Source organism: Pundamilia nyererei, unplaced genomic scaffold (genome assembly GCF_000239375.1).
Source record: "Pundamilia nyererei isolate P.nyererei 1_Seehausen unplaced genomic scaffold, PunNye1.0 scaffold00013, whole genome shotgun sequence".
NCBI classification, from domain to species: Eukaryota; Metazoa; Chordata; class Actinopteri; order Cichliformes; family Cichlidae; genus Pundamilia; species Pundamilia nyererei.
The window spans coordinates 448,325-471,134 of NW_005187414.1; the positions used below are offsets into that span (position 1 = coordinate 448,325).

Sequence of the window (22,810 nt, forward strand, 5' to 3'; positions counted from 1 at the left end):
ACACAACCTGTCTGAGCTGGAAGATTCCTCCTGTCCGGACGTCTTTAGCAGGAACAACTTCTACAGCTGTGAACTCTCCCGCCTCATTCAGCTCCATCACCTTCACCCACAATTCAAGCTGACGGGTCACCTCGCTCCACCTGTGAGAGACCGCACCATCAGTGCACAGCAACAAGCACAGAACATAAGAAAGGTGCTCAAAGGCTGACGCTGCACCAGATCGGTGCATTCTATCTGAAGGCCAGCAGGTGGCGACAGCTGTGGTTGCAAAAGCTCTCCCTGCAGTCAATGAGATGATGACTTCCTGTTCTGACCTCTGTAAACACTTTTCTCCTTCGTATACGTTATGAATCCCTGTGGGTGGGACTCCTCTCTGCATTGAAGCCAATCACTCAGTGAAGCAGTGGGTGCCGGCGCAGGGACGGTACCTTACTCAGGGGGAGCTCAGGGTGGTGGATCTGAACTCACTTAATTTGGCTCATATAAAATAAATATTACATATAAAGTATAAACATATTCCAATGAAATGCCACCATCTGCTCCAATTTTGATGTCTTCTTGTGTTCATGCTTCTCAAATCTCCCTTTTCAGATTACTGAAGTTTATTTGCTGCAGATGCGCTCGTACTGATGCACCTCTCTCTGAGGGATCTGGTCTTGGCTTGGATCACTCCCAGGTCCCACAGTGCCAGATTCCTGCGATGGTTAGCCTGTTTGTGACCATACACTTCGATGGCCACCGCCCCCTCAGCCAGAAATTCCACAAAATCTTCCGATACCGGCACAGATAATTCCTGAAGATGACACGAGGCACGTTTTCTGTTAGTGACAACTCACCTGCTGATCACAACTTTTACTTAACCACAGAAACGCTCCACCTTGGTGCTGTCAAACACTACAGTACACTGAGGGTCTCTGGAGGCGGACGCCGAGCTGGAAGAGGCCACCTCTGGAGCGGTGAACACCGGCTCCTCCTGCGCCCAGAAGCGATACTGGCAGAAGACAAAGTTGGACAGGTGGCGAGGAAGCCCGGTGGCCTGGAGGATTTTCACCTAGGATGAGCAGAAATGCACCTCAGAGGGAAAAGGACTTTTTCCCACAACGACAAAACACAACCAGAAGGCAGTTAAGCTAAAGTTAAGTCTGTGAAGGTTCTCAGTCATCCAGGTCATCGTAGTCAAAGGAGCTTGCAAAGAAAAGCGTCTGGACTTCTTTAAGTTGCTTGAAGACGTTTCACCTCTCATCCGAGAAGCTTCTTCAGTTCTAAGGTCAAACAGACAACATTGTCATCCCCATGAAACTCAGCAGTTTTCTCCAAGCATCCCGGTGCATTTCAGACCCAGCAACACGCTCAGACACAAGCTGGTTCATCACAAAGACAAAACTTCAAAACACAAACTTAACAATGTGGTGTTTGCTGTACAGTGCAGCGAGGAATGCTCAGACCTCTACATCGGAGAGACCAAACAGCCACTTCACAAGCGCATGGCACAACACAGAAGAGCCACCTCCACAGGACAAGACTCAGCAGTCCATCTGCATCTAAAGGTCAAAGGTCACTCTTTCGAGGATGCCAATGTTCACATTTTGGACAGAGAGGACAGATGGTTTGAAAGAGGAGTGAAAGAAGCATCTATGTCCACTGTGAGCGACCATCTTTGAACAGAGGCGGGGCTTACGACACCAACTCTCTGCCATCTATAACCAGTTTTGAGATCCTCCCCAGACGCCTTAACGCCCACTCACATCCTGGGCCATCTGACCTCAGGACATCACATGATAAGGTGGGGCCAGGTTTCACAATGAGCTCACCTGAAACTCTGGCTGATTGGGACCCACACCCAGTTTCACACCTTGGCTCAGGCATTAGAGGATCATCAGGGGTCCTTTTGTCCCTCTGTGGGGGGAAACTCCCACTAGGTTTATATCTGGGACTCTCCACCATGTGACCTTAGAACTGAAGAAGCTTCTCGGACGAGAGGTGAAACGTCTTCAAGCAACTTAAGTCCAGACGCTTTTCTTTGCAAGCTCCTTTGACAAGCTAAAGTTAAGTAAACCTGCCGCACTTCACACGAGCGCATCCAGCTCCATCATACGGGGCAGAAACGCTCGCTTTAAGTGGAGACCTACAACAGGCAGGATTATGACTTCGTGTCCTGCAGAGGAGGCATTATGACTAGCAGCGTTTCGGAGGGGCACGCTGGGTTTCTGCAGAGCTGGACCTGTTAAAGAAACTGAAATCCTCTCACCACGCAGCGGAGTCTGCGCTCATGTGGATCTCCATCTGTGCTGCTCAGCTGCTTGTCAGGACCGCCTCCACCTTCCTCTTCACAGCTCTCTGTACCACGCCACACTTCGATGTGAAGCCGACCTGCCACCTGAAACACACACGGGCATTTCAGCACCATCAGCTAGCTGCTAACTGTCCGTTTGGTGCCGTGCAGGTAAGTTCACACTTCTCCAGTTCATCAGAGGGAAAAACATGGCCGCTGTGGCTGAAAACGAGGCGGCGAGATGCCGGCGTAAAGCCAAAACAATCGTACCTCTCCCTTCTGGTTGATGATGGGCACCGCGTACTGCAGTTTGACGTCGTAGAACAAACAGGCCAGGAAGACATTGGCCACACCGATCAGGCTGTGATTCTCTTGCTCATCGAAAAAGGGGTCAGCACGTTTGAAATAGGAGCGCATCACCTCGATCGGGGAAAAAGGAAGCAAGAGTTAGTGAGAACGTATAATCCCTCATCCACCCAAACATCTGCACACAGGTGCACCAATCACAGAGAGAGAAAACCACTCAACATGCAGACTGGACGAACTGCAGATCAAAACACCAACCTGCTCTTACCCCCGTTCTTCTTTTTCTGGGGGAGCTCCTGTTTCATTTCACTCCAACAAACTGAGTGAAAGATTTGCTCCCTTAAGCTGCCTACACCAGGCTTAGCCAACACCTGAGGTGTCCTTCAGCTTTTAGATCTCGCCCTGGGTCAACACACCTGATTAGTTCATTCCCAGGCCTCTGGAGAACTTCAGGACATGTTGAGGAGGTCATTCAGCCTTTAAATCAGCCTGTTGGATCAAGGACACCTAAAACCTGCAGGACTGCGGCCCTCGAGGGCTGGAGTTGGACACCACTGGCCTGCGCTGTCACACTGACAGCAGAGCGAGCCGCAGGCTCTAATACTCAGCTTATTGTTACCTTACGAGACGTTCCACTTAGTGGCAGTTACAACTTTAACCTCAATCACAACTTTCATGTAGTCTGCTGTTGTCAGCAAATTCAAAAAACAAAAACATTTATATTTCTCAGTCTCACATGTTATGTTTTTTTGTTCCCAGCTTTCCCACAAACGCTCTGACTAATGAGCGTTCCTGCTGCGTGGCTTTCATCAGTTTGATGCATGCTGCGTCCTATTTGTGGGCGTTCTAGTTCGTGTCTCCACTCACTGGATTGTCTTCGTCCAGCTCCTTCCACTCCTGGTAGAGCTCCCTCATGTCCACCAGCCTGTTCTCCATCTTCTCCAGAGCCCAGATCTGCTTCCCTTTACCTTTACGCCGCACCTGGATGGCCGGCTCGCTCAGCACTGCATCGCGCTGCGGCGACAAGAAAACCAAAAATGGCTTTAACAAACGTGCCCCTGTCAGCATTTCCATCCACAGTCGGCTACGAGTTCAATCCAAGAGGACTGAAACATCATTTCAACACTTTTCCTCATCAAATGTTGCTGCGACCGAACTGTGAAGCCTTTATCGTCACCTTCTCTTTAACAGGTACCACGTTTGTTTTAAAGCAGACGTCACCCTGCTGTACCTTTCTGTTGGCGTCCAGGTTGGCGGCCGGGATCTGCAGAGTGACCAGATACTCCGTCCTTTTGTTGAGCTCCTCAGCAATGAAGCCGGCCTCCTGAGCCAACAGCCTAGCCCGAACGATCTGCTCTTTAAGTCGTCGCAGGCTGCGGGTTATCATGGCCTCTCTGTAACACAAAGACACGATGACAGTCAGCCACGCTGTGCAGAGGCTCCTGGATTTCTTCTTTGGGGACCTATCCGACAGAGAGAACAGCGCCACCTGTCCTCGCTCCAGCGACGCACACGTTTGTTCGAGCCGGCTGACAACACGGCTGCAGTAGCACTGCCTGGGACGCCCGATGGTTTCTCGGGGGTGACTCGCTGGCGGAGCTGCTGCAGCTCCTGTTCATACATCTGCCTCTGGCGCTCCAGAGCACAGCGCTTCTCCTCCTGGTGCTGCTTCTCCAGGGTCTGCAACACTGACTGCAACGGGTCTGCAGGAGGACACGGGGAGGATAATTGAGAAGACACTGATTATTCTGGCTTTCTATTAGAGACACTGTAGGTGTGAGTGTGAGAGTCAGTGGCTGGAAGCATTGCAGACACACAAACGCTGATAAACCTCAAACCAAATCGACCCCACTAACAGATCAAAGCCTGTCAGAACTGCTTTGGCTTCCAGTAAGACAGTGAGGGCACATTACTGTGTCTGACTCTGGCTGTTCTTCACATTATTTATATTTTTACATTCAAACTCTGCATTCACTCCATTTCCCAGCAGCACACCTGCCAAGCTTGAAGTGAGGGTATCAACAAAACGCTCCAAGATTTTTTCTCCTTTTAGGTCAAAAAATAAAAAAGAATTTTTAAAAAAATGAAAAAACAAACATCTTTTATTAGCTCATCTGACAGATGGCTGATCATTGACAACAATGTTACGATTTGAAGGCAACATTTTGAAAAAGCGTTCGCCCCCCGTTACTCTGACTCACCGTTGTTCCACATGCCTTTCATCATGACCTCGGCCTGGGCGAACTCGTAGCCGAAGCTCCTCTCGCTCGACACGTCGCTGCACGCGTCCGGCTCGCCGACCTCCAGACAGTCGCTGCTCGAACGCTTTGTCATCGCGGCATCCTCCTCTTCCTCGCCCCCCTTTTGCACCTTTTGCCTGGGCAGGTTGATCCTGTGCTCGCGTGTTGATTCGCACAGAGGAAAGAGCGAGTCGGACAAAGAGGAAGCGCCGCAGAGTGAAAGAGAAACACTTTGTTACCACATGTAACAAATGTCGGCGTGAGAAATACGACGCCGCAGATCCAGGTTCAAACGCACACCTGAAAAAGTGGTTGTTCCCCCACAGGATCCTGTCGCCATGGTGAAGCTGCACGGGATTCACGACCTCGGTGCCGTTCACGTACGTTCTGCAGAGAAAGCACAAAGCAAACATTTGATGTGCATCTACAGAAACAAATGAACTCTCCCAAAAATATTAAGTATAGTTTTAGGTTGTTGCATCATTATTAGAGCACACGGCTCTGATTCAACTCATAAAAACATTTTATTTTAGTCGGGCTGGTGCATCCTGGTGCTCTACTACAAAGCACGTGGAGCAAACCCAGGGCATCTTTTCCTTAGATGGATTCACTCAGTCTGACATCAGCAGTCACACAAATGCAGATTGAACTAAAATCAACGCAGGGTTGCCAAATGTAGGCAGTCCATATCACCGGAGTTTGCTGCATGTGATCAATAACCAACATGGACGGAAACAATCACACTGGAAAAATATGAAGCAACAGAACACAGCTGCTGTCACCAAAGTGCTTGGTGGCAGCTCCACAGTGCTCGTCATTGCTGCTAACATTTGAGGCACTTTGCAGGAAAGTGTTGTCTGCAGCTGTGAGATTGACCTGCCATCCAATTCAAACTGAACGCAGCTTTGTGAGCATCGCAATGAGCCGGTCTTCTGCAGTATCGTTTGTCACGGGCTAGCTACATACTTAGCATTGCGGTGAGGAGTGAGCACCACGCCGTGGCTCTCTGTGACGTCAATGACACAGTGTTCTGCTTGGATGGCCATCCCACACAGCTGGATGTCCTGTGAGTCGGCTGAACCCACGCGCGTGTGATCCTGGATACAGGACAACGGTCACTTAACAATCTGAATACTAACACAAGCAAAACAGCTGCACCTGAGCACATCTGCTGTTTGTTAATGCAAACATCTAATCAACCAATCAAATGGCAGCAACTCGATGTATTTAGGATGGATGGTGAGTTCTCGGTACTTTTAGGTAGTAGACCAGCAGCTCGTTGAGGGCAGGGTCAGCGTTGAGGTTGACCAGATAGCACTTATCTTCGACCACTCGGATACCAGACGACTGCAGAGAAATGCCCAGGCTCTCCAACTGCCTCTGACGCTCCTGCAGAGAACACACGTCACGTTCAACACAGGAACTAACTGGAGCTGCTTGATGGAAGAAAAGAGAAGTGGCTGGGATACTAAACAATCTCCATCATGAACAAAACAAAAGACTGATGACATGCGTCAGCTCAATAAATGAATTGATTCTGAGTTCAAAGAGAGTTTTTAAAAATATATTCCTCTGGATAGAGATGGAAAAATAACGTATTCAGCGTGTCCTGAAAACTGAAGCTAAGCTGAAGCGTTGAGCTGCAGTTCCTCTAACGGCCACTTGAGGCTGCAGGTCTACGGGCTGGTACAATGACAGCGTCACCATCACTACCACCACTTATGGATGCTTTCAGTTCATTTCAAACCGCTGCACAGTGGCTGAATGCATTTTTTACCTCATCCATTTGAATACTAGTAACACGTAGAGGTTGGATGCAACCCTCTCCCAGTGAGGTGACAAACAGCTGACTGAAGTTGCTAACCCTCTTAGCTGTGCTGTTGGTGTCTTTTGGCCCAGTTTATAGAATGATGTGACCAACAGCACGGCCGTGCGTGCAGTACTGTCCGTCTCAGCGTTGGTGAAATCCCATAATTTAATTAGTTTGTAGTTTAACAGTGTTTACACCTTCCTGTCAAAGCCTTCGAGCGTTAGCTGATAACTCCAAACACTGAGGATTTACACGCTATCAGAAAGCCACGGTGACGTGTTTTGGATGCGGTCTTGTGTGTTTGTGTGTTGCTACCTGTGCAATGGCCTCCGTTTTCCTAAGTTTGTCCTCCCAGGTGACCGTCATATCTTGGATCAGTTTCTCCGACTCCTCCAGTCGCTCCTTGAGCTCGGGGGCCTTCATAGACTGAGAGTGACAGCAGCTTCATTAGACTCTGGACGTGTGTGGATTATTACCCATAATGCTCACTGATCAGTCGCAGGCTGAACGAGGCCAAACCTCCGCCTCGGTGAGCTGCTCCTTCAGCTTCTCCACTTCCTCTCGTAGCTCGCGGATGATCCTTGCGTTGGGGTCTTCGTTCACCACGGCGTGGTTGACGATGTTCTTGGCCCGGTCGGCGTAACGAAGAGTGGACAGCGTCTCGTCGTAGTTGTCTGCTGCTGGGCTGATAGTGGCCACCATGGCGGTGCGACTGTTCCCTCCGAGGCTGTCCTGCAGGTACGAACATCACCTTAAACTCTGAGCATTACAGTAATATAATTAAGCACAATGACTCATGAGCACGCAGCTGAAATCTAGGATGTTGGGGAAACAACGTTTCACACCATTACAATGCTATCTGGAGCCAAATTAAACACCCAAAGCTGGCAAATGGAGCCTTTTTCAAACTGAGCAGAACTAATGAAACAAACAGCAGAGCCTTGAAACGTCACAAAATTTATTCATTTGAGGCAAAAGAAATCCTCCGATGTGAGTTTGCAGTGCGATCTGAGGCTGCATACTTGAAAACAAAGTTCCTTTCTTGTACCTTGAGCAGCCAGGTGAGCACAGAGTCTCTGTAGGGGACAAACTTGCTCTTGTTCTTCCCTGCTCCGTGGTCAGCCAAGGCAGAGATGACTAAACCCAGAGTGCTGAGAGATCTGCAGGGAGGGCCAGAGAAAGGGCTTGTGATGCTAAGATTAGAAGTCCACACCTGAACAATCTCAGCTTCAAACGACTGAGTGAAGCACCGACTCAAAGACCGCTCCTGTCGGTTTGTTAGCCGGACGCCGATGCGCTTCTGCAAAACATCTTTAATTGCAGAAACTAAAATATGCTTCCTGTTCAGGGGCGTTCACACTGGTGACCCAATAGCAGGCTACACACATCAGAACTGTTTAGCACTAGAGATGCTCAGAGATGCAGAGAAACAAGAAGTTTCCAATAACTTCAAACAAACACGGGTGTCTGGAGGCTCTACAGCCGAGGTGGGGAGCTCCAGGCCTCGAGGCCGGTGTACACCCTGGGTCAGCACACCTGATTAGGTCATTACCAGGCCTGTGGAGAACTACACAACATGCTGAGGAGGTCATTTAGCCGTTTAAATCAGCTGTGTTGGCTCATCATCTAAAACCTCGAGGCGGACACTCGGCTCTAGACTGAAGACAAACAGCAGCAGGCAGTGAAACTGTCTCGACTGTCAGTATCACAGCTTTATTTTATGCGCACTCACTTGTTGATGTTGCTGCCTTCTTTGAGCCGCTCCCCTGCAGCTCCAGTCTTCGCTGCCCGCTCGCTTCCAGCCAGATCCACCAGACTCAGCTTGCTCACCTTCTCCCCGCTCGTCTGCAGCAAACACACGGCGCCGCACAGGAGCTCATCGAGCTAGAATCTCTCATAGCTTTTGAATGAGAACGACTCAACGGAAGCAGCGATTCACAGACAAAAGACGAATAAAACACATCTGGGTATCGCAAATGTTGACGCCAATTATTATTTTATACCTTTTTTATAGATGTAACTGAAAAACTGGACACATGATGTTTTTGTGACAGAATGCTAACAGCAAAGTGCCAACAGACACCGACAGGTTTGAGTGTTTATACTTCATAGTAGGTCAGTGTTGCTTAACAACACAATAAATAAAGAAATAAATTCCTCCAGATGTTTGCGTCACTCTTCGAGTCCGGTCCTGGTACCTGACCGCTGTCAAAGAAAGTCAAATATGAAAACACGAGGGCTGGCTCAAGACTTTTGCACAGTGCGATGCAGGTCTGGCTGGTCGACTAACATCAATGTGAGGATCAGCTGCTTCTCAGTGTTGCATGTTGGGACTTTGAATAAGACGAAACGAGTCCCCTTGAGTTCAGACACATTTCATTAACACTCGAGCCAATAACTGAAAAATAATCAGCTGCACAGAGAGACGGCGTGCACATGCGAGCGTGTCCTTACCCCAGACCGCAGGTCCATGAGCGTGTGCGTGAGGATGATGTTGAACACGGCGTGCGACCTGCTGCTCTCCTCATTCATGTTTGTGGCCGCCACCGTGCGAGACTTATTTCCCTCTGACATCAGAGACTCGATGTCCTGTTGAACACCAACAAACACACGCGCCGTCTGCAGCCAGCGTTATTACTTCCTGGTCCTCGGAAACCCGATGCGATAAAGAAAGAAACAGCTGGTTTACCTCGTAGCTGGTCACAGCCAGACGGGAGAGACCGTCCACGTAAGGCCCCAAAACTTTGTGCTCTCTGACTCTCAGCGCTTGTCGGCTTCTGCAGAAATAAGGAGACGGTCACAGCTTTGAGTCCTTCAGCTGCCTGGACTTGTTCAGGGACCCTGAATGTTTCATGTTATTCCAACATCCCAGCAGAATGACGAGCGAGGCTCTCAGCATCTCACCCCTTCGGGTCGAGCAGGTCTCGGACCTTCTCGTTGTAAATCTCCATGTAGGACACCTCCACAGTGAAGCTCTCCCCTTCACGGGCCTCCTTCTCAGTCCTGCTGAACAGCGAGCTGCAGAGTCGAGGGATAAGACCGGGCTGCTCTGACGAGCCCATCATGGTGTACGACTTCCCAGAACCTGAAGATAAACGATCCAGACGCCAGTGAGAGACAGAACGAATCACTGATCATTTAACACAGAGCGCTGCAGCTAATGCTTGTATCCAGGATCATAACAAACTTAATTCATTTAGGAAAATTCAGCTGGAATAAAAGAAGCTGCCAAACTAGAGCCAGGTGAGAGCGCTTCATGTCTGACGTGAGTGTGAGGGTCTCAAACAGCATCCCATGTTATTCATTTGTAATCACGAAGAGGGGACTGCTGGGCCAGGCTTATGTTGCACCCTGCAGCTGTTTGACAGACGAGGCTTATGGGAGCTGTGGGCAGGGAGGGGCTGACCTGCCCGAACCTGCATCTGCCCATCAATCAAAAGTTAATCTACTTGTTTCGGTTCAGCAGATGGAAAAATGGCAAAGAAGATGGCGTCCTGACAAGATCAGCCACGGCATCATTACTTCATCACGTATGAAGTCGAAGACACCAAGTGCTGCTTCTGCTTAAACAGGCAGAGCGTGCCGTGATAGTAAGATGGACTGTGCCAGCTCTTTCCTCCAGAGCCAATATGTGCAGCGCAACAACAGATCAGTACCCACGTGGGTCAGGAAACACTCGGCATTCAGACAGAAACAGTGTGAAACAGCTTACTGCGCTGTGGAGCACAGAAACACAGTTTTGCAGTGACTGTGACCCAAACTACTGAGAACTAAAAGTCACAAACAGTCAAATCCTGACTCGCTTCATTCAAACCTGACGTAGGAGGACAAATGGAAACATGTGATGCTGCGGTAGGATGTGCAGTTCCTCTTTACTCATTTTAAAGTTGTTGTTCTGAAATGTTACCCGTCTGCCCGTAAGCAAAGATGCAGGCGTTGTAGCCCATGAAGGCATTGTCCAGCAGACTCTCCCCGAGGCACTGGAACACCACGTCCTGACCTGCACACAAAACTCAGACTAACTGCTGGAATCAGACACAAACGAAGCTGATGAGCTACAAACTTTTAACACGAACGAGACGACAGGAAGAATAATTTCGCTGTTTTCAGACTGAGCCACAACCAGTGTGACGCAGTGTGTAACCCCTTCATCCCAGCCCCCCCACGGCCGCTTTCTCAGCTCCATAAATAGCTCAGCGCATCAGGAAACACTGTCAGGAGACACGTTTGAACACACTGACATGAACCTCTGTGAAAATGTACCAACCTGCAAACTTGTCTTTCTGAGAGTCGTCCATAGACCAGAAACAGTAGTCGTACGCAAAGACCTGCAGAAAAGATGCGACACACGTCTGTAATGTGCACACCATAAATGTGTGATTAATAACTCATCATATTTACCTTGGGCTGATTCCTGGAGACAGAAAAGAAGAAATAATATTGTTACTGATATTTAAACTTATTTGTCATATTTCTCAGTAAAATCTTTGACCACAAACACACACGTACACGTGCACACGCACACATGAACTGACCTCGTTCGAACCTTTGGTCGCGTTTAATAAACATCCACTGAGTGTGTATGCACGGATGTGTGTTACAGAGAAACACAAGAGTCTACTTTAAAAGCTTGTTTTTCCTGCAACCAAGTGCTAAAAACACAAAATCGGTTTCTATCTGCTTCCTGTTATTGTCTTACTAGAAACAGGCTGACAACATCTTTGAATGGGTTTGTGCTCCAGGCTGTGAAACATTCAGGCTGATGTCAGTTGAAGAGCTTCCATACTGGCTTTTCCACTTGTGCTGTTTTTCTGAGGAAGCAGAAAAGCAGCAGGACTGAAGGAAACTTGAGGCTTTCCTGTCTGCAGCCGGATGGAAGACGGCTGTGCAGATCTCCAAGAAGAGGAAGTTCGGTGCAGATGGTATCTTCAAGGCTGAGCTCAATGAGCTCCACGCTGGGGAGCTGCTGAGCACTCTGGGGCAGAGGCGGGTGTGTGGACGGTCAGCTGAACGAACAGGATGCGGTGGGCTTTAAGGCAAAGCTCAAGCTACATCAGGACTCCGGCTCAGACGTGACGCTGCCCCCATCTGCCAGACACGCGAGCTCAAATACAACAACCACCAAACTGCTCACTGCACTCAAAACCAAAGCGTGAGCGTCATATTCCAGGGAGCACAAGTGCCCCCACACAGGAGGAAGCAAAAGCCAATCATATAACAGCACAATCAAACTAACCCTGTACAAGCAAAACAACGCAAACACTGACAACACACAAGTCTGACATGCAATAATATGGCAGCATTTTCAGCCACACTGAGTCACTAAAAGTAAAGGTTTCGCTCACACACACACACACACACACACGAAACAAGGCCTCCCTGTGTGAGACTGGGCTGGTCCATGAAAGAACAGCCTTTAGTCCCGCTCTCCTGGGACGGTGAGGACATTCCTGAGATAACTGGAATCACTAAAGCAGGACGACAGTAGGTCAGCAAGTCTGTGATCAACAAAGTCTGGCTTTATACAACCAGTGATTTTCAAATCAAAAAAATGGAGACGTCATAGTGAAGACATAAAATTAAATGTTATCATGAAGTTTGACATTTTAAAATCCATCCCAGGGCATTTTCTTATATATTAAATGTTCTCTTAGAGCATCCGAGGAAATTCATGAAAATAACTGTTGGAGTCCTGAACTCTTCCACAGCAGCATTTTTCATTTCTCTTTGATATTTGGGCTGATTGGCACCTGATGAACGTAAAAACAAAGAAATCACCAGGTTTTGGTTTTTTTTACCTAATTTGTGTTTCTAAGAAAAATCAGAGCCATATGAGGATATCAATTTAAAATTTCGATAGAACAGTAGCAGCATAATGTCCTCGTAAGTGGATATCAGGCCTTTGAAGAGCAAGACTTAGTATTTTGGTCTAAATAACCCAAAATGTGACATCCACAGGTCCTAGGAGGGTAAAGCAGGAACAGGGCTTCATTAACCTGACAGGCCCTGCTGGGCTGCAGCCTCCCAGGGTGCTGGGACATATTAACACCCCCTGAAGCAGCTGAACCATCAGGCAGTGAGCTGACTAAGCACAAACTTTACAGAAGAGGCCGTCCTCTTCACAGCAGACAGGGGAACTGCAGTACTACAGACACAGATGCCTTCTGCTTTCCACTTTGGCTGAACACGAAATGCACACAAAACAATCGGCACACAGAACCGTCTGTTAGAGACGCTGATAGCAAAACACCTGCAAGTGGCTAATATGATCAAATCAGCCGATGACGTCGGTCTGCCGCTATTATCGCCTACACCCTCTTTATTATGAATTCATATTATGATCCTGCTGTGTAATGATGGTAGCATGTGTTCCCTCCTACAGGAGCTGACCAATCATGATCAACCTTTGCATGAACACCCTGTGAGTGCCAACATCTGAGTTATACAGATATTTTATACAAATCCAACAATCGTGTGCATTTGTACATTTGACAGTGCGATTAAGCACCAGGCTGAACGTCAGGTTGTGCGTCACAATCCAACGTATTGTAGCGTCACACTGCAATGACTGCAGCGTTTGTAACGTCCCATTGAGACAGCAGTGGTAGGACTGGAGACCAGCTTGTGCCACAGAGGCCAAAAAAGCAGTTTAACTCCAGTCGGCAGGAAGGTTTTGGAGAAGTCGGCGACACGTGAGAAGATTATGTGAAATGCTAAAGCTTCGTAAAGACCAAATTTACCGACTGGATAAATTCGGTCACGCCTTCCATTAGGAAGAATAAAATTCTCTTCTATAGTAACAACACTGTTGATTCTTGTTAGTTTGTTAATGTAAAATCGAACTATCATGAGTTACAGATGAGTTTACCACCTCCACCGTTCCCGTCTGACCTCTGTGCTGGTCTGGGACCATCTGTGCCGCACTGAGCCTGTAAAACGTGTTCATACCGAGCCCCAAATGGGGAAACGCAGCGCCGCTGAAGCGTGTCAGGACAGAAGAAACACGGATACACACGCATGAAAAAATGCAAAGAATCACAGTGAAATATGAGACTCGAACCTCCTTACAAAGGCAGTGATTCATTTAGTCCATGTTTGCCCTAAGGCACAGTTACATGCTGAACAGGGAACCTGAACGAGGGCCAGGACCTCCAGGGAACATCTCCCTGCACCACTCAGTATCTGGCTCACTGCAACACGAGGAGGAGGATCGGCCATCAAAACAAATACAGCTTTGTGTGTGCACAGCAACGCGCTGCACCAGTGTGACATCATAAACGCGACTGGAGTTACAGAAAACTCCGACACCATTTCCCTTTGCTTCTTCCTGCTCCTTCAAATGTGTGTCAAACTACCTGCGCAGGGCTGAGCCGGGACACACGCCCTTTGTAAAGAGTAACGATGCAGAAGAGCCAGAGGGAGATTTCCACGGAGGGTGGGTGGAGTTCTAGATTTGAGCCCTTTTCCAAACGACTGGGCGCCAACCTGAAAAGCTGGTTAGATTCTCTCCAAACTCACCTGACGGTAACTAAATGAGTGAATCTGTGATACAGTCAGTCCTGCTATTGTACACATATTACAGCACACTCACAGCCAGGAATCTCACTGAACTGTCTGCACTTGTCCAATGCAAATAGCTGCTCATAAAAAGGAGAGATAGTCATTAAAATGTTGCAGCGATGAGGAGAAGAGTGTTGTTGTGTAAGGCAGAGGGCCTGATGATGTCATGGTCTTACCCTGATAGCATGATATCAGGATATCGTTGCTTGTGGCGCAAAAAAGTTGCAGCTACCGCAGTGGCTTTGTGACCCCGCGGAGGTCACGCAGAGAGGTCAGTGTAAGACATGTAGGTGGCTGTATCGGTGAGTGCATCTGAATGTGATTTTGGTCATCACACTGACACATTACAACTTCTGCTTCTACAAACCATCCATCCATCCATTTTCATCTGCTTTGTCCGGGGCCGGGTCGCGGGGGCAGCAGCCTAAGCAAACCAACCAATAGAAATGCAGCATGAAAGACCAAGTATCACAGGTGAAGAGTCAATGTGACCGAGGAGCTGAAAACCTGGTACGGCAGCCTTTCAACCATCTCACGTCATGGAACCACGTCCACGATGCTGTGTCAATACTCACGGAAACAGGAAACGGTTTACAGAGCTTGTAGACCCCCTGCTCACCACTTTTGCACTGGCCTCACATTTCTGACCTGGAAGCTGTGTGTGTATGGTGCTGATTCACTGAGACAATGTCTGTCTTGGTAAATACTTATCCAACAAAGGACCAGACGCAAACCTAAATCTCCGAATGTTCTTCAGCGGCTATCATGACAGCGACATCGCACGGTAGGAAGTAGCAAAGGAATTGCAGCTCTGAATCATAGCCAAAGATTTAGTAGCTGTCATCAGTCTACAGAAAAACCAGAGTTTATTAGATCCATGCTGCAAAGTTCAATTTAACACGTTCTGAAGCACACCTATGGTCAAGCTCCAGGTCATGCTCCAGCCACCAACACCGGTGCACGTCTGAAACACAGCTAAACAAGCTGTGGCGTGCTGCTTAACTAAAGTTTACTTTGTCAAGTGTGATGTCATCAGATTGATGATCCGCAGCAACGTGACTCAAGCCGACACGTCTGCTCAACAATGTTTCCTGACAAAGAAACTGATTGGCTAACCAGGGAGGCTCCACTGTGGACAGGATCAAAGCAGGAGTAGATGTTGTGGTGAAAGTGGAACAAAGGAGAAAAACTCAACCACAAAGTGTCTGAAATTTAAACAGGTTGGCTTCAAACTCACGACTACTTTCTTCCATGTAACAGCTTACCGGGGGTCTGCTGTGTTCATACTAGTGACGGCTGGATGCAGGACTGTCTGGTTCCCATCAATCTCCACCACACATTTGGTTTTCAGGTCTTTTTCTGGATAGTGGAGAAAAACAACATGTGATTTTTGGACTAAAAAAAACAAAGTGAAATGTTCAAAAACAATCTGCAGTCTTCATAATGCACCGTTTAAAAGCAGCAGCTCATATACTGGGTGTCATAACTTTCCCTAAAAGTGACTGAGTCACTCTGCAGAGTAACAGGTGGCATGCATGCCTGCCTGTGTGTCCTTAAGCTTCAAACAGGCCAACAAAGGGAGGCAGGAAAGAGGTTTTATTGAGGCTGATTCATCCAGGCCTGCACAAACACTACGACCAGTTTACAACTCCCTGTGCAGACACTAAGGAAAACCAGGCTCACACCTTCTCTTCCTCATTCCTACCTGCACTGGAAGGATTTTAAGGCGGAGACAGAGCAGCAACTTCCTGTCAGAGTAGGTGTTAGGGCATATGAGTCACAAGGTTGTATTTTATCTTTTAAAATACTTTATCAGCTTTCATTTGAGGGTCTTAATCAGAAAGTGATAGCTACACTTAAAAGTTCAAAGGTTGCTGCTGCAGTTAGCTGACACTCCAGTCCAGCTCAGCTGTTGTCAGAAGTAACAGGCCAGTGACAGTGCACAAAACACGTCTCTGCCATATTTGAAGCTTAAATTTAAAGACATAAGAAGTGCGTGTATACTTCAGAGCTTGAGGAGAAACCGAACCCTGCACCGAGCCTTACTGTTTACCAAAAGTTGAACGAGAGCAAACACGGACTCAGATATGGGTGAAGTGCAGGGCCGATACTTCCCTTTGAAGGTGGACGGTTGCCTTTAAAAGGCTTCACTGAAACCAGCGAGTGCAGCCGTTTGTACTCACCTCTCCTGTTCATTGGCCGCACACGAACAGCCACCTTTACATTGGAGTCACTGACACTGTTGTCATCCATGGTGGCACCTGACCTGCGTCGAATTAAAAAACAAACAAACCCCAAAACACCCGTGAAATGACTTGGCGTGTACGTAATATCACACATTGTGAGATAACACTTATTTATCCGAGTGACACCTGAACACAGCGATTAAACTGCGTTCATTTTCGAAATCACTTTGACTCCAGTCAGTGACTGGTGAAGTCTGCCGTGAGAAGATAACAAGGCAAAGAAAAGAAATAAACCCTCCATAGTTCAGAGTAGCAAACTAACCGTGCAGTGGTTTGCCCGTCCGACTCCCTCCTCTCCTCTCAGGCACCTTCAAGTAGTGACACACAGCAGCTAGCCGGACACGCTAATGAGGGCTGCATGACAGCAGCACACAGGATTAAATACTTCCACATTTACCGCCGACAAAAGTAACCGGCACTAGTACACAGCACCGTGGAAAGCCCCGTTAAGGTCTAAGAAACACTTACGATGGTCCAGGGTTCACAACCACAGCTCCTCCACCTGTTGCATTTCCTGAAGACTTCCCGCAGGAATCAGTCAAGCCATGTCAGCTCGCGGCTAAAGGGATTTGCTGCGAGACTTAAGTCAGAGAGCTTCCAAGTCCGTCAGCTGCTCCGCGCACACGCGGACCGTCGCTATGAGACGGAATGGAGCGCCGCGCTGTGGTCGCACCTGTCGTAGAGTCTGCGCGTCTCCTTCCAGCTGCGCTTATTCGGCACATGTTGGGATGTTTTAGCGAAACAGCCCTACTCGCTGTTAAATAAGCCAAACCTGGCGTTGTTTTACTCATGAACAGATTTACGCGTCAATAAATGACAGGTTAAACACTGCGAAAGTGTGTTTACGTTATTTTGCGACAGCCGCTATCCCCGCACGACAGGTGCCGTGTTCGGTCGCAACGTGGAGTTGTTTACTGTTACCCCAGAGTGCTGTCGGGCTTTAAAGACAGATGAAGCACTTTTAACAGACCTCCTTTCGTAAATAATTGGACTAGGTGACTAACGAAGGAAATGGGGAAGCCAAAGAAAAAGAGTGAGTGTGTGGCAAAGCGTTTAAAACATCGCAAACTGCTTTCTAAAGTGCTGAGGGTGATTGTAGCTTAAAGCTAATGCTAACGGCAGGTCCCATAAGATGATGACAGAAGCTGCATAACTCGGCACAGAAGAGTTCAGCAACTTTTCTCGTTTTCATAGAGATCCGTTACACCGCATATTGGACTGTGATTCACTCCGTAAAGCTGCATTCGACAATTTGGACTCCTGCACATTATAAAGCTGTTTAAATAACCTGCGAATAAATCTTCTCACTGTAATGACAGTAATCTCACTATGCTGCTCTTGGTCAGGTGACCTGAGCCGAGCCGAGCTGATGATGATGACCATTGCCGATGTCATCAAGCAGCTGGTTGAAGCCCACGAGAAGGGAAAAGACATCAATCTTAACAAGTAAGTAATCAGCGATACAGTAGACATACAGCGTGTGCAACAATAGTCTGTAACCAAAACAGCAATGAACTGGTCCCACTAACTGTCTACCCTCCATCTCACAAAAGATTAGAAATTGGTATCAGCTGCAGGAAACAGTCATGTGATTACTGTGTAGATTACATAGGCTGCATATTACAATAATTAAGAATCTAGTATAGATGGTAGATCTCCCCCCCCCCCCTTATGTTTAAGACGTGGGTCTTTCTCTGGGCCTGTGGTCATCTAAGTGCTGCAGTCCTGTAGTCTGGGCCAATGATGTTGTTGTTATTCATGCAAACTTCACAACCAAACATCTGGTGTGTGTGCCTTAGTGCACTTGGCATGGGTGACTTGTACATCTGTGAAGAGCCCCTCAATGCATTGAAGGGCTCCAAAACCTCCAACGATTTATGGAGGTTTTGAAGGAATCAATGCTGTCATCCAGATGTCAAGCAAGACAACGCTAGACCACAATGTGCAAAAGACATTAGCACATTATTGAATAATTAATATGACAAAGGAGCAGCTGAAAACACATCGAGGAACAACGAGAAACCTCTTCCTGTCAACACCAGAGCCGTTGATCTCCTCAGTGGGAAACATGCGCCTGTTCCAACTTTTTAAAAAAGCTTTTTGTGCCATAAAACCAAAATAAGTTTGCATTAAAGAACAATTTTAATTTGTTTTTTGTACAATTTTCAGTTCTAGGTGAGTTTTAAGCGAGTTGCATTTTGTGTTTTCAAACAGAGTTAAGACTCAGGCCTCAGCTAAATATGGACTTGAAGCTCAGCCCCGACTGGTGGATATCATCGCAGCTGTTCCACCGCAGTACCGTCGAGCGCTGGTGCCCAAACTAAAGGCCAAACCTATCCGCACTGCCAGCGGGGTACGTTGTGTTTATTCTGCCGTCCATATCTCTGTCCTGCAGTCTGATATTTCAGGTTAAGGTTCAGTAAGGCTGAAATAAAATGCACTAAGTGGCTTGTTGAGTAATAGTTTGGAGTCACATGTTAGCAGATGTGTGTGTGTTTATGTTTGGTATAGGATGAGTACAGCATACAACACTGATGGGGTTTAATCCTTCAGCTCAGCTTTAGATGGACAGTGAAGATTGGAAATGCATGAACGTTCAGACTATATGGAAATTATATCTCTCACAATACCTAACCCCCAAAATGGGAGCAGATTTAATAACTTGTGTTTTTACTGCAGATTGCAGTCGTAGCTGTGATGTGTAAACCTCATCGATGTCCTCACATCAGCTTTACAGGCAACATCTGTGTGTAAGTTTTGCTTTTTGATGAGAGAAAATCTGTGAGGACATATTTCATCTTTGAGCTGCTTCAGCATGAGCAGTATCAGTGCTGTGTAAGTATATTTAGTGGTCATACACAGAACAAACCCTAAAGCCAGGTAGATGTAAAAGCTTTGACATGTTTGAGCTTGAAGTGCTGACAGGAGTTTATTAATAATCAGTTTTTTGTTTTCACTCTGGCAGCTACTGTCCCGGGGGACCGGACTCTGACTTTGAGTACTCCACACAGTCTTACACTGGCTACGAGGTGAAGCACCTTGATTTTCATCTACTGTGTATGCCTGCTCGGAAGGTTTGAAGCCTGATAAAGTAAATAAGTTGTCTCCACAACCCAAACTGGGAGCTGTTTCCACAGCAGCCTCTGCGTCCCATTCTACTTTCAGAAACTCTCAAATCCACAAATAAGCAGTCAGAGAGCAACGTGCTCGTCAGAATAAAATGTTATTGCGAGGTCTTTACTGCCTGATCATCCAGGACTTTGTGAGGACAAAGACTTAAAAATGAATTCTGGATTTATCCTGGAGCCGGTTTAGAAAAGCTACGGACAAAATCGAATCGTGGCAGTGCTCTCGCTGTGTTTGTGTAGAGACCAGCATTTATACGCATGTGCCTCGACACACACGTGTAGCTACATTTCTAGGGAAGTTCACATCACGTTATGATGTCGTGTTTGAGAATTGTCTTTGTTTGTGACTTCCCTACAGTGAAGAACCCAGAGGTATAAATCCGTTATAATAACTACAGTAATTCAGCCTAGAAGTAACAGTTACATGAAGTGGTCCTTCAGCATGAGGCAGGATGTTTGCAGAGATATTGTGCAGGTGAACAAGAGCATTCCTCCGAAACGGTTTAACATTCAGCTCAATGGACACGCTCTGTTCAGAAATGACTCCCAGGTTCCTCACAGTGTTACTGGAGGCCACAGTGATGCCATCCACATACACAAGTTTGTATATTTTGTGCATTGATACTTTGAGCCATGTTTTTTAATTTAAACCATAAAACGGGTTTGTAAGGTTCTTAGCACAGAACCCTGTGGAACACATGTCTGTCTTTTGTATGTAAGCAAACGTTAAACGTCCTTCCTGCTTCTCCCCTTCTTTCTGACAGCCGACTTCCATGAGAGCCATCCGAGCTCGTTACGACCCCTACCTGCAGACCAGACATCGAGTGGAGCAGGTCGGTGATTTTCTACGGTGTACTTTTTAAAAATTGACATTGTTTTGATTATTCGTGTTATTTTGGCTTTTCCTGAAATTACAGAAGCAGGAAGCACCTTAATCAGGTGTTTCGATTTCCACAAATCAGCCGGTGATAATATATTTAGGTGCTGTAATGAGTGTCGAGGCTTTCACTGACCCTAATTATGCCATTATTTAAATTTATGGGCCCATTAGTGCTTCGCAGCAGAGCAAAGTCAGTCATTGGAACAGTTCATGTGGATCTTTTTTTAAACTGGACACAGTTTTTGTTTTTTCCATGGAGCTTTGCCTGTGGGGGGTCCGGTTTATGTGCACTAGCTGTTTAAAGTTTAATTACAGTTAATTTTTTGAGGGAACAAAATGATCGTTCTGCTGAATAATGGTGCATTGCTGCACTTAGCTGAAGATGCAGATAAGTCCATTGCTTTAATGGTACCCAACCCTCGGGTGTGATTTGCAGCTGAAGCAGCTGGGCCACAGCGTCGACAAAGTGGAGTTCATCGTAATGGGCGGGACCTTCATGGCTCTGCCTGAGGACTACAGAGACTACTTCATCAGAAACCTTCACGACGCCCTGTCAGGACACACCTCTAACAACGTGGCTGAGGCTGTCAGGTATTTAATGAACTCCAGCGTTGAGCCTGGCAGGGGTCTGTGTCTCACAATAAGAGCAGAACACATAGTAGGATCTCTCTTGATAACAAGGATGTTAAAACGGTCACGTATGCTAGAACTACTGAGAATAACAACGGTAGCATGTTTGGACCCTTCCATGCTAGTAAATGCCTGCTTTTGTGTGAAAAGGCACGTGAGAACATCTCCAATGACATAATGTCAGAGTTAAAGGTTGGATTTCATGCTGGTTTCAAAAAGCTCGCAGCGAGTGATGCAGAGATTGTGAAGCGGCTGACGTCTTTGGCATGTGTCGATTCCTGCAGTGATTATTACACAGAGGTTTTTCCTGTAGGCAGCAGGGCCTGTTTGCACGTTTCCCTGACGGCCACTCGCCCCTGCAGCCTCTGGTCTCAGCTGCAGTGTTTTTACCATCGGATTTTCAGAAAATGTGTAAAGGTTGCAACCACAAGAGGGAGCTACTTCACCATTTTCAGTATTTCCCTGAACTCACTGAGCTCTTCTCGCCTTCTGATCATCTCGTTTTACTCTGACTGTCCATTTGCATGTTAACATCAAACTATTACCTGAGTCTTACCTGCAATCTTCTAACAGATTTTCTGTCACCCGTTGTTTTGTTTGACCTCTTCTGTATATTTTGGTGGTGATCTGAAACGTAACTTTTACATTTGGATTATTACTCGATAAGCCAGTTTTTTTAGTGCCTCGTGTCATGTGGCGCACCTCGGCCTTTTCTCCCCGTTTCCTGTGTCTCTCTCAGGGCTACTGTACTGTAACCCTGAGAGATGGCGGGAGAGAAGAGACGGTCTCTTCCGCTGAGACCATTTATGTTGAGGCAACAGTAGGTGGATCAGCTGATTGCCCAGACGCAGCTCTCTCTTCTGACCAAAGTGTGGACACAGATTTTCATTTAATGGTTTTTCTTTATTTTCATGATTATTTACTTTGTAGATTCTCTCGATTGAAACGAAAAAGTGTGAAATAACCCAAAACATGTTTTATATTTTAGATTCTTTAAAACAGCCCCCTTTGCTGTGATTACTGCTCTTCGATGAGCTTCATGAAATGCTTTTCCTTAGTCGTGGTTTCGTAGCAGCTGTTTGACCATAAAGGCCTGATTCACACAGTCTCCTCTGAACATGTAGAGATGTGTCTGCTGCCGGAGCTCTGTGTGGCATCTATCTGATCTGAGCTGCTGCTAACCTGCGCTTTCTGAGGCTGGTGACTCGGATGAATTTATCCTCAGCGGCAGAGGGACTCTTGGGCTTCCTTTCCATAAACATGTGAGCCAGTTTGGTCGTAGCGCTTAATGGTTTTTGTGACTGCACACATTCAAGGTTTTAGCAAGAAACTCCACAAATGATCCCTGACAGGCACACCTGTGAAACCATCTCAGGTTTGCAGCCCTGCCAAAACAAGCAAAGGGCGGCAGCTTAGAGCAATCTGAAAGATAAAACATATTTAGAGTTATTTAACCTTTTTTTTTATTTGCCTCCAAAGATCTGGTTTCATATATTTGATGTCTTCAGTTTGTACAATGTAGGAAGCAGGGTTTTAATAGTTTTACAATTTTCATTAGTTTGTATTTTTATTTAGTTTTGACTTCAGATTTTCAATTTTATACCAGTTTTAATTAGTTTTTACCAATTGTTTGGTGAAAATCCTTAGTTTCAGTTTAGTTTTGATTAGTTTCAGTTATAGTTTTAGTTGTTTGCAATAATTAAGTGCAACAAAATCCCAGTTTCATCACATCAGTCAT

General features: G+C 46.9%; 2 protein-coding genes across 2 annotated transcripts in view; one reads left to right on the forward strand and one right to left on the reverse strand.

Annotated features, from left to right (window-relative positions):
* The window catches only part of LOC102204827 (kinesin-like protein KIF13B), a 30,389-nt gene extending 13,301 nt beyond the window's left edge, over positions 1 to 17,088 (reverse strand). The window contains exons 1-26 of the mRNA XM_013908679.1: positions 16,903 to 17,088; positions 16,697 to 16,788; positions 16,372 to 16,454; positions 15,454 to 15,547; positions 11,030 to 11,042; positions 10,896 to 10,956; positions 10,536 to 10,628; positions 9,533 to 9,713; positions 9,318 to 9,405; positions 9,083 to 9,217; positions 8,361 to 8,473; positions 7,677 to 7,788; positions 7,148 to 7,360; positions 6,944 to 7,054; positions 6,073 to 6,207; positions 5,785 to 5,915; positions 5,119 to 5,205; positions 4,780 to 4,970; positions 4,068 to 4,281; positions 3,810 to 3,972; positions 3,446 to 3,592; positions 2,543 to 2,692; positions 2,249 to 2,377; positions 878 to 1,051; positions 636 to 793; positions 8 to 140 (exon numbers count right to left, since the gene is read on the reverse strand). Coding sequence (XP_013764133.1) covers positions 8 to 140; positions 636 to 793; positions 878 to 1,051; positions 2,249 to 2,377; positions 2,543 to 2,692; positions 3,446 to 3,592; positions 3,810 to 3,972; positions 4,068 to 4,281; positions 4,780 to 4,970; positions 5,119 to 5,205; positions 5,785 to 5,915; positions 6,073 to 6,207; positions 6,944 to 7,054; positions 7,148 to 7,360; positions 7,677 to 7,788; positions 8,361 to 8,473; positions 9,083 to 9,217; positions 9,318 to 9,405; positions 9,533 to 9,713; positions 10,536 to 10,628; positions 10,896 to 10,956; positions 11,030 to 11,042; positions 15,454 to 15,547; positions 16,372 to 16,441 — 3,096 coding nt within the window. The 5' untranslated portion in view covers positions 16,442 to 16,454; positions 16,697 to 16,788; positions 16,903 to 17,088. The remainder of the gene's footprint in view (positions 1 to 7; positions 141 to 635; positions 794 to 877; positions 1,052 to 2,248; positions 2,378 to 2,542; positions 2,693 to 3,445; positions 3,593 to 3,809; positions 3,973 to 4,067; positions 4,282 to 4,779; positions 4,971 to 5,118; positions 5,206 to 5,784; positions 5,916 to 6,072; positions 6,208 to 6,943; positions 7,055 to 7,147; positions 7,361 to 7,676; positions 7,789 to 8,360; positions 8,474 to 9,082; positions 9,218 to 9,317; positions 9,406 to 9,532; positions 9,714 to 10,535; positions 10,629 to 10,895; positions 10,957 to 11,029; positions 11,043 to 15,453; positions 15,548 to 16,371; positions 16,455 to 16,696; positions 16,789 to 16,902) is intronic.
* A 210-nt stretch (positions 17,089 to 17,298) lies between these two features.
* The window catches only part of elp3 (elongator acetyltransferase complex subunit 3), a 26,228-nt gene continuing 20,716 nt past the window's right edge, over positions 17,299 to 22,810 (forward strand). Inside the window, exons 1-7 of the mRNA XM_005724792.1 lie at positions 17,299 to 17,467; positions 17,781 to 17,880; positions 18,649 to 18,787; positions 19,114 to 19,184; positions 19,400 to 19,463; positions 20,327 to 20,395; positions 20,879 to 21,033. Of these exons, the coding sequence (XP_005724849.1) occupies positions 17,446 to 17,467; positions 17,781 to 17,880; positions 18,649 to 18,787; positions 19,114 to 19,184; positions 19,400 to 19,463; positions 20,327 to 20,395; positions 20,879 to 21,033 (620 nt within the window). The 5' untranslated portion in view covers positions 17,299 to 17,445. The remainder of the gene's footprint in view (positions 17,468 to 17,780; positions 17,881 to 18,648; positions 18,788 to 19,113; positions 19,185 to 19,399; positions 19,464 to 20,326; positions 20,396 to 20,878; positions 21,034 to 22,810) is intronic.